The 18,031-nt window shown below is 34.1% G+C and overlaps 3 protein-coding genes across 4 annotated transcripts; 1 reads left to right on the top strand and 2 right to left on the bottom strand.

Annotated features, from left to right (window-relative positions):
• The first annotated feature begins 616 nt into the window (after window positions 1-616).
• On the top strand, window positions 617-7,703 carry LOC105792229 (mitogen-activated protein kinase kinase kinase YODA). 2 transcript variants are annotated; one of them, XM_012620701.2, is made up of 12 exons: window positions 617-790; window positions 1,789-2,568; window positions 2,680-3,405; window positions 3,743-3,830; window positions 3,998-4,060; window positions 4,223-4,383; window positions 4,491-4,566; window positions 4,855-4,914; window positions 5,002-5,109; window positions 5,334-5,573; window positions 5,686-5,777; window positions 6,449-7,703. In XM_012620701.2, the coding sequence occupies exons 2-12, from the start codon at window positions 2,021-2,023 to the stop codon at window positions 6,978-6,980; spliced, it is 2,694 nt and encodes an 897-aa protein (XP_012476155.1). In that variant the 5' UTR covers window positions 617-790; window positions 1,789-2,020; the 3' UTR covers window positions 6,981-7,703. The 2 variants fall into 2 exon arrangements, with proteins under 2 accessions (XP_012476155.1, XP_012476157.1); XM_012620703.2 differs by lacking the exon at window positions 617-790 and adding an exon at window positions 839-1,157.
• Window positions 7,704-8,851: 1,148 nt separating this feature from the next.
• Window positions 8,852-10,665, bottom strand: LOC105792232 (short-chain dehydrogenase TIC 32, chloroplastic). The gene is made up of 3 exons (XM_052635381.1): window positions 9,715-10,665; window positions 9,524-9,602; window positions 8,852-9,321 (listed from the first exon to the last, which is right to left on the bottom strand). Exons 1-3 carry the CDS (start codon window positions 9,891-9,893, stop codon window positions 9,049-9,051), a joined length of 531 nt encoding a protein of 176 aa, XP_052491341.1. The 5' UTR covers window positions 9,894-10,665; the 3' UTR covers window positions 8,852-9,048.
• Window positions 10,216-16,329, bottom strand: LOC105793430 (protochlorophyllide reductase, chloroplastic-like). The gene is made up of 3 exons (XM_052634884.1): window positions 16,215-16,329; window positions 15,601-15,801; window positions 10,216-10,514 (listed from the first exon to the last, which is right to left on the bottom strand). Exons 1-3 carry the CDS (start codon window positions 16,327-16,329, stop codon window positions 10,216-10,218), a joined length of 615 nt encoding a protein of 204 aa, XP_052490844.1.
• Between the last annotated feature and the right edge of the window lie 1,702 nt (window positions 16,330-18,031).

Raw genomic sequence — 18,031 nt, 5'->3', positions numbered from 1 at the left:
TTCAACCTTAATAATTCGATTTTATGATATATATTTTAAAAAATTGACTAAAACTAAAGATTTTATTTAAATAAAATAAAATAAAATAAAAACTTTACATAACATAGGTTTAGATGGGATAGAAGAAAGATAAAATGACAAAAGATTAAGGTACCAAATTCTGAATGATAGGAGCAAATATAAATTGAATTTTATTTTGTTTTTTAGATAATTTATTTTAATTATATTTTAAACAGAAAACATTTAAAATAATATATTAAATAGAACTAAAAAATAAAATAAATAAAAGACACGCAATTGCGTAAAGCATATGGGATAAATGATAATGGGAATATTTTTTTAAGTAAGTTGCCGTTTAAATAAATGAGGAAAAGGGGGGAGTGGTCAATCCAGTGCATCAGTTAGCACGGTAATCATAGCACACCCATTTTGCAATCAAGAGTTAGAGTCAACAAAATTAAATCTAACGGATATGATTTATAGATAAAAATAATAAAATCTAATGCAGTTCTTAGTAGATCATTTTTCTATTTTTTTAATAATTAAATTTTCTGGTTCTTATTTAAACGCACAAAGACAGCACTCTATTATTTCACTCACTCAAAAAAAAAATATAATTATTAAAAAATAAAATTAAAAAAAATCTCTCTTTTCTCTCTCTGATTTGCTTTCCTTTTTTTTTTTTCCTTTTCTCTTTCATTCATTCATTTTAGAGCCTTTTGAGCTTTCTCTTTGCCGTCTCTCTGAAAACTGACACTTCTTTTAGACGGGCTATACTTACACTTCACTTGTAAGTAATGGTTCTTTTCTTTTTTCTTCTTTATTTTGTTTTTCGTTTTTTAAGTTTTTTTGGGGGGTATTTTGAGCTGAAATTTTGGATTTACTTTGATGATTTCTGAAGGTTATCAGCATTTGATTTGTGTATTGTGTTCAAGTTTGGAGCTAGTGAACTGAGGGGTTACTCTGTTTTCTAGAGTGAAATTTGAGCGTTTCTTTCTTCATTTTGAATCACCTTGTTTTATTGTTTTAACTTATGGGGCTATGGGTTTTCTTCTTCTTTTTTTAGGTTGTGATGAATTTAGAGAAGGGATTCTGATTTTGGAGTTGCTTTGTTGTGTAAATTGTCAGATTTGAGTTCTTAGCTTTTGTTAATTGTAGTAAGTTCGTTTCATTTTTCTTTATTTGGATATATGAATTGGTTTAATTTGTAGATCCAGCGTTTAAAAACTGTGTTTTGGATTTTTGAGATTGAGTTTACATCTCACTTTGTGTAAAAGATGGGTACCCGAATCTTGGATCTGTTTTGATAATAATAAATTGAGTGGCAAGGTCCCCCTTTTTTGTGTGTGCAAATTGTTCAATATCTGCTCTATTTTTAGCTGTAAATTTGAGCTGGATTGCTATGTTTATTGATTAGAACTTTAAAAGTAGTTTTGGACTAAATAGTCTAAGCTAGAATGCGTCTTCTGGTTGTGGACCAATGATTAGTTAAGCAGTAAATTCAAAGTTATGACTTTTAGATGTGAAATTTGAAATTAATGCATCTTATATGGCTGTTTTTTAAGGAGGAAGTTAATGCCAAATATTTTTGACATACTAAGATTTTTGCCGTCTAACTCGATTCTTAACTTACTCTGTCTGTGTGCTTATTGAGGGTCCTTTCTGCTTGTATGTTATCATTGTCTTCCTTCCTGCACGTTTAGTTTAATTCTTGTTTGTGTTTTTATTCTTCTTTTTTTTTTTTTTCTGGTACATCATTTGCTTGAGGTTTATAATGCTTTTATACAGGTTCTTACAGGATGATGTATTTTTAGAGACTGCAACATGCTTTAATTGGCAAACCCAATTCATGTCCATTCTTTGTGCTTGTACTGTAATTATGTTACGGAAAAACTCGTTGGACTTGGTTCAATTTTAATCAGTGTGTTAGCAGCAAGTATGATAACTGGTGTCGAGGTCGGCACCAACTGTAATTAAGAAGGGGATCTTGTACTCTGAATTTACCCTGTATTACGTAAATATGCCTCCATGGTGGGGAAAGTCTTCATCCAAAGAAGACAAAAAGAAAGCAAGCAAAGAGAGTTTCATTGATGCTATAAATCGTAAGCTTAAGATCACATCTGATGAAAAATCCACTAGCAGATCTGGGGGTTCTCGAAGAAGCCGTAGTGGTGCTGTCTCGCAAAGGGGATCTCTGTCTCGAGTCCCATCGCGATCACCATCGCCCTCCACGCAAGTATCACGCTGTCAAAGTTTTGTGGAAAGGCCTCATGCTCAACCACTTCCTCTTCCTGGGGGGAATCATGCTAATGTTTTACGCTCTAATTCTGGAATTAATGCATCTATAAGACCAGGATTTGACAGAGGCTCAAAGCCATCACCCTTGCCAAAACCTGGACAATTCTCTAAGAAACTGGATCGTGTAGATGGTGAGGGAGATTTTGCTACTGCTTCTATTTCTAGTGATAGCTCTATTGATAGTGATGATCCGTCTGATTCCCGTCTACTTAGCCCATTGACTTCTGATTATGAGAATGGCCAGAGAACTGCAGCAAACAGTCCATCTGGGTGAGTTTTAACTAATTTGTTATCATTTTAACTTATAGTATTTCTGAACTGCCCCTCTTTCAGTTATTGTATGTTATCCCTGATCAATTGTCATTTTAATTTTTAATGTAGCACAAAGCACATGGATCAGTTGTCTGACGTCAATCAGGAGTCAAAAGAGATACTGAAGCCATCTAATATATCTTTTAATAATCAGTACCTATCCACGTCACCTAAGCGAGGATCAATGACCAATCATGTGCAGAATTTACAGATACCTCAGCGTGGTGCTTTGTCTAGTGCCCCGGACAGTTCAATGTCAAGTCCTTCTAGAAGTCCATTGAGAGCATTTGGTCTTGAGCAAGTTTGGAACTCTGGTCCTGGTACCGGAAAGCCTTTCTCTGACATAGTTTTCTTGGGATCTGGACAATGCTCTAGTCCTGGTTCAGGCCATAATTCTGTTGGTGGAGATATGTCAGGGCAGTTGCTTTGGCCACAAAGCAGGTGTAGCCCTGAGTGTTCTCCTTTACCTAGTCCCAGAATGACGAGCCCTGGTCCCAGCTCTAGGATACACAGTGGTGCTGTCACCCCTTTGCATCCGCGAGCAGCAGGGGCTGCTGCTGAGTCACCTACAAGTCGACCTGATGATGGGAAACAGCAAAGCCACAGGTTGCCTCTTCCCCCAATAACAATATCTAATACTTGCCCTTTTTCTCCTGGGTATTCTGCAGCAACATCTCCATCATTACCCCGAAGTCCTGGTAGGGCAGAAAACCCAACAAGCCCTTGCTCCCGCTGGAAGAAAGGACGATTGTTGGGGAGGGGTACATTTGGACATGTCTATCTTGGTTTTAACAGGTATGTTAGAAGGATTATGCTCCAGTATCTATCTTTTGTTCTTTTATTTCTTTTATATGTTCACTTTTGAGTACTGCATTTGTGACATTATTTGTTTCCATAGTCACCACTTTATCTTCATAAAGCTATATGTTAGATTGGCCCCAGCTATTTTTCTAATTATAATGTGTCTTGAGTTTGGATTATCATCAAATTTGAATGTGGGCACTCCTTGTTCAAGGTTGTTGATTTTCGTGTTTTCCCCGGTGGTCCTTTTTTATTTTTGCAATTTTCCTCGCTATTTTGATGCTTGAACTGTTTTCTATCTCCTTTTTGTCTTTTCTTTCTCTTGGATCAGTGAAAGTGGGGAGATGTGTGCAATGAAGGAAGTAACCTTGTTTTCTGATGATGCCAAATCAAAGGAAAGTGCACAGCAGTTGGGACAAGTATGTCCTGTTTTTTTAGTTTTATTTTTTTATTAGAAAGAAAGTTGCTGGCAATTGTGGCTATAAGAACTGAAATATTTTTCCCTGGTGTTCATTGAGGACTTGATTTCTTGTTTTGGTGTTAATAATTTTAGTGATCTTTATACTCATGGGTAGTGTTTTGGCAGGAAATTATGCTGCTTAGTCAGTTACGACATCCAAATATAGTGCAATATTATGGATATGAAACTGTGAGTTTTCTGATCTTTTGATTTTAAGATCTTGTAAAGGCGTCATTCCTGTAATGATTTTGTCATCATCAGAAGTTCCCTTGACTTCAAATATAAATAGATCAACAGGAGCAGTTGATGATTTATTCTAATTCCGTTGTATACCTTTTCATTCATGAACAGGTAGATGATAAACTTTATATATACTTGGAGTACGTTTCTGGTGGCTCCATTTACAAACTTCTTCAGGAGTATGGTCCGTTTGGTGAAAGTGCCATTCGGAATTATACTCAACAAATTTTGTCTGGGTTGGCTTACTTGCATGCTAAAAATACTGTTCATAGGTGAGTTTCTTTTCCAGTTATACTTGGGTTTTCGCATTGGGAACATCATAACTCCTGTGTGTCAATCATGCTGGAGTATCATTTGCTACATTGTGCAATATTTTCAGAGACATAAAAGGCGCAAACATACTGGTTGATCCCAATGGACGTGTGAAATTGGCTGATTTTGGGATGGCAAAGCATGTAAGAGCACTTTATCTATAATTTCGTAATTAATGGTTTTACCTAGAAAACCTAAAATAAGTCATGCATATGTTGCTTTGCTTAACCAAATCAGACCCTGGCATATGATATTATCGTAAGTAATTTAAATTCCTTAGTCATCTTCTTACATAAATCCTACAATCCTAATCCTAGTAAGAAAAAGTAATACCTGTAATTTACCGCTCCATGAGTTAGAATACTTTATGCATAATTGCTGATTTTGCACATCTCTAGATGCTAATATAGGTTGTCTGAAATAATTTGCAGATTACAGGGTCATCTTGTCCGCTATCGTTCAAAGGAAGCCCCTATTGGATGGCACCTGAGGTCTGCATGGTTTTGTAATTTCTATTCCAAGGTCATCATTTCTATGATGATTTCTGTTAATATTGTTTATTCCATTTCCTGTTACAGGTTATTAAAAACTCAAATGGATGTAACCTAGCTGTTGACATATGGAGCCTTGGGTGCACTGTATTGGAGATGGCTACCACAAAGCCTCCTTGGAGCCAGTATGAAGGGGTTAGTGAATATCTATACAGAGGCATGAATTTTGCTTTTGCCTATTGTAAAAAATAGATGTTCATCACTAATTCAACAAAATTTTATTTTTTTAATTTTTTTTCCCTCCTGCATGGGCATCCTAATGCTTCACATTCCTTTCTATTGGAGTATGCTGTGTCTCCTTGTGAAAATATCTTAACCACTTAATTTCGTTTTTTATTCTTTTATGTACTATTTCAAAGGTTGCTGCTATGTTCAAAATTGGCAATAGTAAAGAACTTCCAGCAATTCCTGATACTCTTTCAGAGGAGGGAAAGGACTTTGTGAGGCAGTGTTTACAAAGAAACCCATTACACCGCCCCACAGCAGCTTGGCTTTTAGAGCATCCTTTCATAAAAAATGCAGCACCGCTAGAAAGACCCATTTTTAGTGCTGATGCATCAGACCCATCACCTGCAGTTGCAAATGCAATGAGAACACTGGTATAGAGATAATTACTAATTTTGTATCATTGATCTGTCTAATGATTTGATTTGATCATTAGTTTTTTTACCGACATTTCTGACTGCATTCTGCTTTTTAATTTCTCATTAGGGAATTGGAAATGCTAGAAATTTTCCATGCATAGATTCAGAAGGGACAGCTAGCCTTCCATGTAGAGCTTTAAAAACGGTATCAGGATCCAGGTCTGTTTTTCTCTCTAACATGGATGCACACATGTAAATAGCCAATGATACTTGTATGTGTAGCCTATCATGCATGCTTAAATGTGCCTTAAATGTGCATATGAGTGGTTATGCTCTATACAAACTTTGGGCGGACAGAAGGCCTTCGGTTGCTTTGCAGCTTAAAATAGCATAATTTTTAAAAGAACTAGCAAAATATCTGGCATATGCTATAAATTTTCTCATTCTGCTTGAACAATGAGGGCACTGATGTTGTTGGCCTTTGAGGGGAAGTTAACATTGGTAACTGCTTTTCGAGCTATCATTTCCTTCACAGTGACGTAATAGCAGCCATAGCTATGTCAGCTTCTGGTCAATGCTTAGAACACTTTCTTCTTAAACTGACTCCTAATGACATTTTGTATCATTATAATATGTGTCATCATATGTTGTGCTATGATTTCATGTATGGTAATAGATTGTTCACGTGTAGCTAAGGTATTTTTTCTGCCAAATCCTTTTGGTCTTAATACCTTGGTCCGGTGTATTGATTTTTATCTACTTTTATGATTGCATTTAGAGAAAATGTGTCTGCAACCAATATTTTGACATGTCAACTATATCTGCTCTTATCTATATATGATCATTATCTCTTGGTTTTATCATATATAATTTTTAATCATCTATTGCAGTGACATTCATACACCTAGGAACATGTCATGCCCAGTTTCGCCCATTGGCAGTCCTCTACCACATCCAAGGTCACCGCAAAATTTGAGTGGAAGGATGTCCCCGTCTCCTATATCTAGCCCTCATGCTCTCTCTGGTTCATCCACTCCTCTTACTGGTGGCAGTGGCACCATTCCATTTCATCACCAAAAACAGCCAATGGCCTATTTGCATGAAGGTCTTGGAATAATACCAAGGTCTCAAACTAATTTTTATGGAAATGCCAACAACCCTTATCAAGAACCCAAGCCTGACATGTTTCGAGGGATTTCACAAGCTTCTAATGTTTCTCAAGAAATGATTTCATCAGATACTGGTGCTTTTGGAAAACAGTATGGATGGCCAGGGCATGGGGATCATAGGGATTTCTACAATGGACAGCCAGCCCTGGCTGATCATGTGTCTCAGCAACTCTTAAGGGACCATGTGAAATTGAAACCATCACTGGACCTTAATCCTGGTTCATCGATGCTTGGTCGTAATGGTGGAATCTAGTTTGCTCCCAAAATCTCTGTCAGGGAAGGGCCTCCAGGCATTTTAGGTGCAGCTGTTGTTTCTGGAAATTTGAATGGCAGAAGGGAGATAATGTTATTGAAGTGGCACTTTGCTTGCTTCAGTTCTTACAGTAAGCAACATGCAAGAGGCTTTTGAGGCTGGATATTAACCGCACTCTAAATTGTCGCTGGTGTCTAAGACTCGGCACATATTTCACCATCATAATAGCAGCAGACAATCTGTGTTTTTGTGAGTAGATTGCGCAAAAATGGAGGCAAAGTAAGTTGAAAACCAAACTAATCTCTGGAGTCCACTTAAGCAGTTCCGGACAATGAACATTTGCTAGTGTAAACAGACCTGTACATTTTATTACACCCAAGAAACACATAGTTAGAAGAAGAGCTATTCTTTTGCCATTTTCCCCTCCCTCTTACATTTTTACAGGTTGGGGATTAAAAGTTCTGTACAGAAGGTGGGGAACCAAAACCAAATCTAGGCTTTTGTCAAAGATTGACTTGTGGAAATTAGCTGAGACTGGTTCTGGTAAATTTCTTTTTCTTTTTAATATATCAACTGTAGAGCTCAGCCGAAAACTTAATTGTGGCTGTTGATATTGATGTACCTATATATATCACACACTGGCAGCATATTGATAAAACTCAAATTTGACCTGTATTCACTTTCCAATGTTGGAAAATGATTTATGTTGAAAAATTTTTGCTAGTCTTTGTATGGATTTGGTTTTAGCTCCAAATTTCAGACAGATTATTATAATTTTTGTAATTGATCCTTTGTGTGAGTAGCAAATTAATGATCTAAGAGGAAAAGATTGGCAGGTTACCACTGCTGCTTTGGTATTTGCCTCGTGCAAAATTTTCTACATAAAAGTCCTACGTGAAGCAAATTACTACTACTACAAAAAAAAAAGGACAGCTCTAATCCTAAGGTTTCTAGAACCGATCATCAGTTTCCGACGTTTTTAGTTTTAATTTCGTTTAAATGAATAAATTATTAAAAATGATTCAGAGCTTTTTCATATTTATACCGGTTTATGGTTAAATGGTTTAATTTCTTGTTCTGGACTAATTCGTTTTTGAAAATAGTTATCTAATCTGATCCATATAAAATCAAAGCGAATGAATTTTGGTCAGTTAAAACAAAGTCAATACCATTGGTAGACACACCGTTTTTTTATTGAAATTAGCATGTATTACTATCGATACGATATATTGTAGATAATGATATTTTATAAAATTATTTAATAAATATTAAATGAAGGTGGTACTAAATAAATTGTAAATATAAAATATAAAATATAACATTCTAATTTTTTAATATTATTTATGCATCAACCACTGCACTACCTTCAGTCACCGAAATTTTAACCAATGATTAAAAAAGAGTTAATTGCATCAGTTTATTACTGCTACTGTGTGCACCGGCTGGAACGACCGAACCTTAACAGACTACATCGGTTGAAACCACCTACAGATTTCAGAGACTAGAGTTTTCCGCATTAAATCCTGTCCCTTCAAACTGGGTGCATATCTGCAACTCTAGAATCTTATACCAAAAATATATACATATATTTTTTTATTTTCATAGTTTCCTTAAACAGTGAACATCTTATACCCAGATCTAGTCATGCAATTTGGATTTCTTAGATCAAAGGACAGTGCATCTCTGTCACTCCTCCCCCAATGGGTTACTGTTAACTAACTACTTGGGCTTGGTCAAGCTCAAGCTAAATTCTCACAGCCTTTTTGCCAAGTCTTCATCTTTAGCCTTAAAGCTTGGTAGTAATACAAGCATCAATTAAAACATTAGAATTGTTTAAGACATACGAGACTCTCCAATCTGCTGCAAAGGGAAGTTTGTTCATTTTGAAGTATAGAAAAGTAATCTAACTTGTTTTTAAGTTGGGTTAAATCACTACTTGGAACCTGCACTTGGCAACTATTTTCACATTGGGGCAATTGTTCCTATATTGGAGCTTGAACTTTTTTTTGGTCTAAATTAATCTCTGAATTTGGCGAATGTTCTCACATTGGGGCCTGAACTTTAGACCTCAACCTGGGAACAATTGCCAAGTTCTAAGGCCTAACTTGGACCAAAAAAGAGTTAAGGCCCCAATGTGAAAAAAGTTGCCAAGTTCAAGTCCAAAAAAGTGATTTAACCCTTTCGATTTCCAATATACAAAGATCTTTAAAAGGCAAAAACATCCACTAAATCTTATATGATTTGAAGGATTACTCTTAATAAGACCGTGGTGGCGCATAAGATCGGTCATAATAATTGATCCAGGATGAAGTGAATTTGTTGTAATCTCCACTCCCTCGTCCTGTTTATATCAAGAAAAGAGAAATAACATTGAAAGATTTGAACTCATTGGGCACATTAATGGCATATGAGAAGCTGAACTTGTAGTAATTAATTAAAAGTGGTATAATAAAGAAAACCTAATGAGATACTATATTCTCTGTGTCAACATGCTATAACCTACATAGGTTGTACATCAAAGAGAAATTGATCATGTTGTGTACCTTTAGACGCCTTGAAAGCTCATTAGCATGCAATATGTTAGCGAGCTTTGATTGTCCATAAGCAAACCGAGGGAAGTGTCTATATGTCAACAAGAAAAATAAGAGAAATGACCAAGCATTTTAGGAAGTATTCAGCCAAGATTTTGCACTCCATAAGGGGGCAAATTGGTGAAGCTTATCATCAGTTTTACCCTGATTCATCATTGATGTGATCAAAGGGATTTCCCTCACCATACACAATCCGGTGACCTTTTGAAGATAAATTAACAATCCTCCCTTCTCTTTTACTTTCACGTGCGGTGAGTTTCATAGTATCCAACAAAAGGTTTGTTAGAAGAAAATGACCTGCAAAATAGTTGCTATATCTCATTAGGTTTGATACATCACAGCTAAGTTGCAATCCGAATAACCTAAATGGTTGGTCGCAAACTGCAGTTCTATGTTGTCATGTGATAGCATGAAAGGAGTTGCCATAACCCCTGCATTGTTACTTTCAAGCAAAGAAAGAGAAGCTATTAGTCTTTGCACGCACAGACACGAGCAGTTCTAATTTCTAAAATATGTCCTATATCAATTATAGTGGATAATAAGTGTAAAGGATCATTAGGTGAACCACAAATGATTGTAAATGCAGACATAAACGCGTGCAGGAGGCCGTAAACAGTCGAACTTGCAGCACTTTATATGATTTATTACATTAGGATATTTAAGGGAAGAGTCGAGGACTGAAATTCTGATGCAAATTTCCTTACAGACGCCATGGAGCTAAGATCTAATTGCATCACATCAATCTTAGCACCATTTATTTCTTTATGTATAGCTTCTTTGACATTCCTACCAGCATCCAAGTTCCTTACTGCCATAACCACATGACCACCACGCAATGCAAGAACTCGTGCTGTCTCTACACGAATACCACTTGATGCTCCTGAAACGGAACTCGTATAAGCTCTTGGGATATATTTAACATCAAAAACACCATTATAAAAGGCTATACAGTAGTAGTATTTAATAAATATAAAATGTGCTTCCCTTGAATGAAGAAGACTAAAACTTTCATCTACCGAAGAGATTTGAGCAAATAATATAAACTTAACCGTATATATAACCAAAACCCAGAAAAAACTATACGCCGCCTCAATGCCAACAGATATCATCAACAAGTTCATCTCATTTCCTCACCTGTATAAAAAAAATCAATAAAACACCAATAGTGTTAAAGTACAATAATTTGACATTTACAAACTCCAAAAATTGAGAATAAATGGACATTAAAGTTATTTTTAGTTCTACTTCCCGAAATGATTGATGTTTGAAAGAATTTATAAATTAAAGATTAACAGTAAGTATTTGTAAACATTTAAAATATAGTTCATTTTCATTAAAAATATTTTGTAAAATTGGAGAAAATTTGTAAAAATAATTTTAACAACCTTTAAATACAAAATATCGAATGTAATATTTTTTTATTAGTAATAAAATTTTATTTTTAATAAATAAAATATTTTATTTTTATTCAACCACTTATTTATTAAATTAATTTTATCCAATAACTATGGAGTAATTATTTCTCATATATCTTTTATGAAAAGAATGCACCAGTTTTAATATTTTCATTTTGGAAATAAAGTTTCACTTTTATACAATAAACATTTTTCTTTCAATTTCTTATAAAACAATTGATAAAGTAAAATGTGTTTTACTGAATCATTGAAACATTACATATAAAATTTTAAGACCGCATCTTTTATTTTCATTCAATTGTTGTTGTCTTTCTTAATAATATCGTCTTTAAAGTTTGAACTTATATTCTCTTACAAATACAATGTGTCTTACCATTACACCTAACATTTGTTGGTAAGTTTTTTTCGTTAACTAACTATGAAAAATTATAAAATAATCACTTAATTATTTAGACTTTTTCTTTTTCTTGGTTATCAGCCATGAAATGACCAATGGAAAGATCTCGTGACAGCCTTTAAATTTAACATAAAACAACTTTAATTCCCAACATTTATACATTGTGTTAATTTAGTCTTCATTCTATAAAATTAACCTCAACGTTTACACATTGTGTAATTTGGAGTTTTTTTGCAATTTTACTTTTTTTTCTTTCACCTAAAAGCTAAAAAAAAGTAAAAATAGAAACACCAAAAATCCAAGATAATAATATTCATCTCTTTTCATTCTTTTAAAATTAACTTTTATGGCACAATAAAAAACCAAACAAACAAATAAACAAACTAAATTACACAATTTGTAAATGTTAGGAGTTAAATTTTTTAAGACTAAATTGACACAATGTATAAACATTGAAAGTTTATGTTACTATTATGTCAATTTTAAAAACTGCTAAATTATTTTTCCCTTAATAATTTCACTGGTTACAAAAGAGAAGAAGTCGAATAGTTGAATGTGCATTTTGTAATTTTTTATAATTGTTGCATAAAAAACCCTTCCTAATAGTTAGGTGATTACAAGTAGACTTGATTATAAGCCGGATAGGGCCGAATTTGAACAGAATTTTAAACTTGTTTTTTTAGGCTTAGCCTAAAAAAAATGGGCCTAAAAATCTACCTAAACCCAGCCTAACCTACTCATATTAATTTTTTTAAATTTTTTATATAAAAATAAAATTTAAAAATATAACACATTAAATATACTAAAAACAATGTTTTAGGAATGGATTAAATGATTTCTTTTAATTTGGAAAAAATCAACAACCAAATTTATTCAAATATCTGGTGTTGGGGTAGCAGTTTTAATAAAGCCATGTACATTTGCCCTAAAATTTCGTATCAGTTAACAAAGAACGTGGATGGAGTTTGCCACCGCCGAGGTGAGTTAAATTAAACACTGATAGGGCGATGGACCAAATCACAAGGAAAGTAGTAGTTGGAGGAGTCATTCGAAACAACAAAAGTAATTGGGAGATTGGTTTCAACCGTAACATTGGGATTGCTTCAGCTTTGGAAGCAGAGTTGTGGGCTGCTCTTGATGGTCTCAGTAATAGTTCGGGTAAAAATATAGGCCTGAAATATGAGCTTGGGCAAAAAAACGAGGCCCGTTTAAAAAACAGGCCGAGCCTCGGGCACCACTTTTTTGGCCCGGGCCCGGCCCGAATATAATAAATATATATTTTATTTTTATTTTTTAATTTTAAAATACTTTTAAAATATTTTTATTTTTAAATTTTTTTATTTTTAAAATAATTTTTTAATGTTTATTGAAAAATGGGCCGGGCCGGGCTCGGGCTTATGATATTTTCCCTCGCCGGGCCTGGGCAAAATTTTAGGCACATATTTCAGGCCAGGCCGGGCCCGGGCATAGGAGGCGGGTCAAATTTTTTTCCCGGACCCAGCCCGAACCCGACCCGGCCCATGGACAGGTCTAGGTCTCACCATTGCTCTGGAAAAGGGACAAGACAAAATATCGCCAGAATCTCGGAACAGAGAAAAAGAAAATAATTAATTATATTTTTGTTAGGGATTCAGAGGGCTGCTTGTTAGGGATTTAGAGGGCTGCTTGTTAGGGATTTAGGGCTAGTTTGGATGGGCAGTGTGTTTACCTCCGATGAGGTTAAAAACAGCAGTGGCAGTGAGATTAGTTACTGTAGCGGTGAGATTGGTTACTGTAGCGGTGAGATTAGAAACAATGGTGGAGTGTGTGTTTGGATTCAAACGCAGCTGTAGCGGTGAGGTGAGAATGAAAAATGACTATTAAAGACATCAAATTAGAATTGATATATAATAGAAGTTATTTAAATTATTTTACTTTTTTAAAATTATTAAAATATGAAAATTCATTTAATAAAATATTAAAATGTATCTTCCAATATTTTAATGAATTATATAATTAATTTAAATTATTTATTAGATTAAATGATAATTTTTTAATTTTTTATAGTTATAATTAAATATTTTTTATAACAATGATAAATATTATTTTCACAAATAATAACATTATACTTGGATCAAATTTTGAAGTATCTAAACGGATGATTTTAATAAAAAATATAGTAACATAAGACATAACAAGTTTCATTATTACTAGAAATTAGGTTATGATACAAAATGTGTTTACAAATATTGATTCATTAAACTAGTTGTAATGGTTTCCCTTAACATTGTGATTTCAAGGTCACTTTCTCATTAGAAGAACTCGATTCACCTCTGTCAACCGGCTTGAAGAGACGGCATGTCCGTATATTCTCAAATTCTCGAAAATCCTCATCATTTGACCAAGCATGTCTTCGAATGTAATTATGCAAAACCATTGTTGCAATAACTGTTAAAACTTGCTTGTCGAATGAATAACTTGGAATATCTCTTAATATTGGCCATTTTTTTCCACACTCCAAATGTTCGTTCAATCACAGAGCGTAACGAAGAATGGACATGATTAAAGATTTCTTTTTTTCCAGATACTTGATGATTACCTCGACGAAAATCAGGTAAATGATATCGTTCCCCCCTATATGGACCTAGAAAACTTGCCATTTGTGGATATCCGGAATCCACAAGATAATATTTTCCTGCGAAAAAAGTAAAACATAATATCAAGTTTAAAAATAAATTAAAAATTTTAATATTTTTTATGTAAAAAGTAATTAAAAAATTAAAGTTCGACCTGGTGGAGGGTGTGGAAACTTCAACTCTTGCTTTCTAAGTGCTTGCAAAAAAATTCTACTATCATGTGTTGTTCCTTCCCAACCAGGAAATGCAAAAATAAAGCACATGTTGAAGTCACAAGCTGCCATAATATTTTGAGTTGGTTCACCTTTCCGTCCGATATAAGGTATTTGAGAAGAAGGCGAAATGCATGCTTTTATGTGTGTTCCATCTATGGCCCCAATACAATCCTTTAAAATAAATACAAGTAATGAGATAAAAGTTAGAAATAATTTATGTTTTAAAAATATAAAGATTGTGTAAATTTTACCTTAAAGTGAGGCCAATATCTTGTATCATGTCGAATATGGTTCGGTACTTCCTCGAATTGACCTTCAATGGGTTTAATCGTGTCTATTCCCATTCAAGCAAATATATGCAACATATCAGTAAAAATTCGACTAACAGTTTCCCCAGATTGTTGAAATCGCTCTGTTGCATTTGAATTTGATTCTCTAATTTCAAGAATGTACAATGATAATGCTAACTTCTCCATCGCCGATACTTTCCCATTCTTTAAGCCATAATTTGTTTGCAAATCATGCAACAATCTGTGAAATATATTTTTTAGCATCCTAAAACTAATCATGCAACGATCATCGTGCCCATTTAATACTTCGTCCACCCACATTTGACCAGTATAATTTGAATCCATACGCGGTTGCATAGTGAAATAAGTTTCATGGTGTACCAATACACTGCTTAACACATATTCTTCCTCATTATGATAATTGTTGTGCTCAACTTGGGTAACAATTGTGGCTATTCTTCGTTGAGCTTCTTCACTTAATTCAGAGGTATCATAATTCATATCAAAAATATTATACATATTGTTAAATTCATCCATAACCTGAAAATGTAATCAAATGAAAGTAAATTAATATTTCATGACATTCTATCTTTGGCAGAAACTTGATTAAAAGCATAGCATAAAAATACCAAACATAAAAAGTATCATACATTAGTTTTACATATAAAAAAGTAGTATAGTTATATTACAATAATAATTGTAAGGAGCTTATGGTGGAGGTGGTTGATGGTATGGTTGGAAGGGAAATGAGGATGTTGCTACCAAGGACGAAAATGATGCAATTGGATTTTGTTCAGCATACTCGCGTCGAAGCCACCAAACCCTATCATCTGGATCTAAGTTCAAAAACACTTCTCGTTTTACCAGTATTTGGAACATTTTGGTGGCAAAATTGTACAGTTCATCTTTTTTTGGAATTTCATCTCCCAAAGCACGCAAAGCATCCATTGCATTTGAAATAGTATATTGAGAGTGTGGAAAAATAATTTCATTCACTGACTTCCTTGGACTAGACATGCTCTCACACAATTTCTCAATCTGGGTAGTTAATGTATTTCTTGATGATTTTCTACTTGAACTTGATTTTTTTCCTTTACAGTGTGCAACCCCAAGTGTTTGCTTTCTTCGATCAGGGATTTCATGAAAAGGGTTTGATGGTACCTCATCAGGAGGAATACCTTCATTCTTGTTACTATGTTCATCTGAATCACCAAATCCCTCATTAGGTGCATCATCTCCCATAGGAACCCGACTTGGAAGAACACCAGACGAAGGTGCCCATGCATTCTCTCCAGTGGCTACAATGCTACCAAACATTTGCCACATTAACTCATTCAATCGTGGTTCAATTCCTTTCTTCTTAAATCCTTTAAAATCAGGATTTTCCTACATAACATGTTAAATTTAAATGTTATACTAAGATTTTTATAATTGTAAATTATTAATTTCAATAAATAATGATAAAGTTAACACTAACCTGTATTTTTGCAGCCCACCATTCTTCCGTAGCATCGACCGTCTTTTTAGAAGGACACCATCCAATACCTGTAGATTCTTTAAGCAACTCCCTCCATAACCTCCATTCCTTTTTTAATGTATCCCACTTATTTTTCAATTGAGGTTTTCCATAATTTTTTTTGTGTTTTTGCTTGAAAAAGAGCAATGACATTTTCCCATCCTTTTGAGTTTAGATGAGTTGTCGGTCTATTACCAGCATTGACTTCATTCACGCAAAGTTCACAAAATATCAACGTCAGCTCATCATCCCAAACAGCTTTTGTTGCTAAGCTACTATCTCCGTCCACAAAATTTCGTGTCTTTACCATCTATTGTCATTGATATAATTCAGTCAATGTGCTAGCATTCACCAAGAAGCATAGAGAACATATATAGTCTATAAGTTATTTTAGACGTCTCCCAATGCTAATCTTTATCTAGCCACACCCAAAAAAAACTGGCACCTTAATTGAAGCTTCAACTTAATGGAAAAAGTGAAAATGAATGCAACAAAAATATAATTTTCAAGTCTCATATTTACTCCATTTCTGATTCTCTTGGACACAAGACATATTTATATGGATATCAGACCTAAGTCTCTAGGCCAAACTAATAAAATTAAAGAAAAATCTGCAAGAACCATTGGTTCACGTTTATTGCTTAAAAATCTATCTACAATACAATTTCTTCATGTTTCTGTCAAATAAAATTAACAAATGCCAATTTTTTTTATCTATTTTAGAATGATTTGACAAAAACTATAAATAAAAATACTCAACTAAATTTTCTTCTAAAGTTGGAGGACTAAAAAGGTTATTATGACGAAAAAGAATCAGTAATAAAACAGATAAACATGTAATTCACAGGAATTTGACTCGGCAGAGCCACCGAGGGGAGAAAAAAAGAAAGAAAAGCTCTTTCACCAGCTGATCCTTTAAGAAATTACACTACTGGTGAAACACGAGGAGGTGTTGATCGAAGTGATGTGAAACTACTACAAATCATTCAACCAGAAGGTCCCAGTTTTCGTGTCAGTGGGAATTTTGTTGAATGGTAAAATGTGCTTGGTAGTGAAACTATATTTATAACTTTTTATCAGTTCAAGATGTACTAATATATTTTATTTGCAATTCTGGTTTCAGTGGAATTTTCGAATTGGTTTCACTCCTAGGGAGGGTCTCGTAATATATTATGTTGCTTATGTTGATGGTAGTCGTGGTCGGAGGCCTATAGCCCATAGATTAAGTTTCGTTGAAATGGTAGTTCCTTACGGAGATCCAAATGAGCCATATTATAGGAAGAATGCATTTGATGCAGGAGAAGATGGGCTGGGAAAAAATGCACATTCTCTTAAGAAGGTTTTTCTCTTCTTTTATGTTTTTGGTTTTTCATGTTGAGTTTCGTTTAGATCTTCCATTTCATTAATGTAAGTTGAAATGACCCCTTATTTGCATCATATGTAATTTGTTAGATTTAATCATATTCATTTTTTATGTAAATTTTTGTGGATTAATTAATGGAGTTTTTTTTATAAAAAGATATGTAGGCACGGATCTTTCCTAGCTTTGCTAAAAAAAGTATGAGGCATTGGTTATATTCAATTCCTCATATGTTGATAGATTAGTGGATTGCTATATTGAAATTGTATCAAATCCAGTGGTTCTATGTTCTACCTTCACGCTACTGAGTTTGCAGCAAATTTTTTTGGGTTCATTTTTCTATTTCTCGGTATCTTTGGTTATATTTCGCATGTTCTATCTTTTTGGAATTGGTAATTATATGTTTGTTGAAATTCACTGATTAAGGTAGTTTTATTGGATTGTATTTTAAATGTTGGTGACTATTTGGGAGTAAATTGCGCGCTTGTATCGATTGGGAAGGATGATGGAATTAAAGGTACTGGAAGGGCAATCTTCCTCAGGTTCTTTGTAGTTTTTACTTCCACTCTTTATTTTGGGATTGGATTTCAATAATGTAATTGTGATGGTTTACTGAGCTGCTGTTGACATTGATCTAGTACTAAATGGTTCA

The sequence above is a fragment of the Gossypium raimondii genome, chromosome 8 (assembly GCF_025698545.1).
Source record: "Gossypium raimondii isolate GPD5lz chromosome 8, ASM2569854v1, whole genome shotgun sequence".
NCBI classification, from domain to species: domain Eukaryota; kingdom Viridiplantae; phylum Streptophyta; class Magnoliopsida; order Malvales; family Malvaceae; genus Gossypium; species Gossypium raimondii.
Note: the sequence above shows the minus strand (reverse complement) of the source record. Positions and strands in the feature narration are given on the sequence as shown.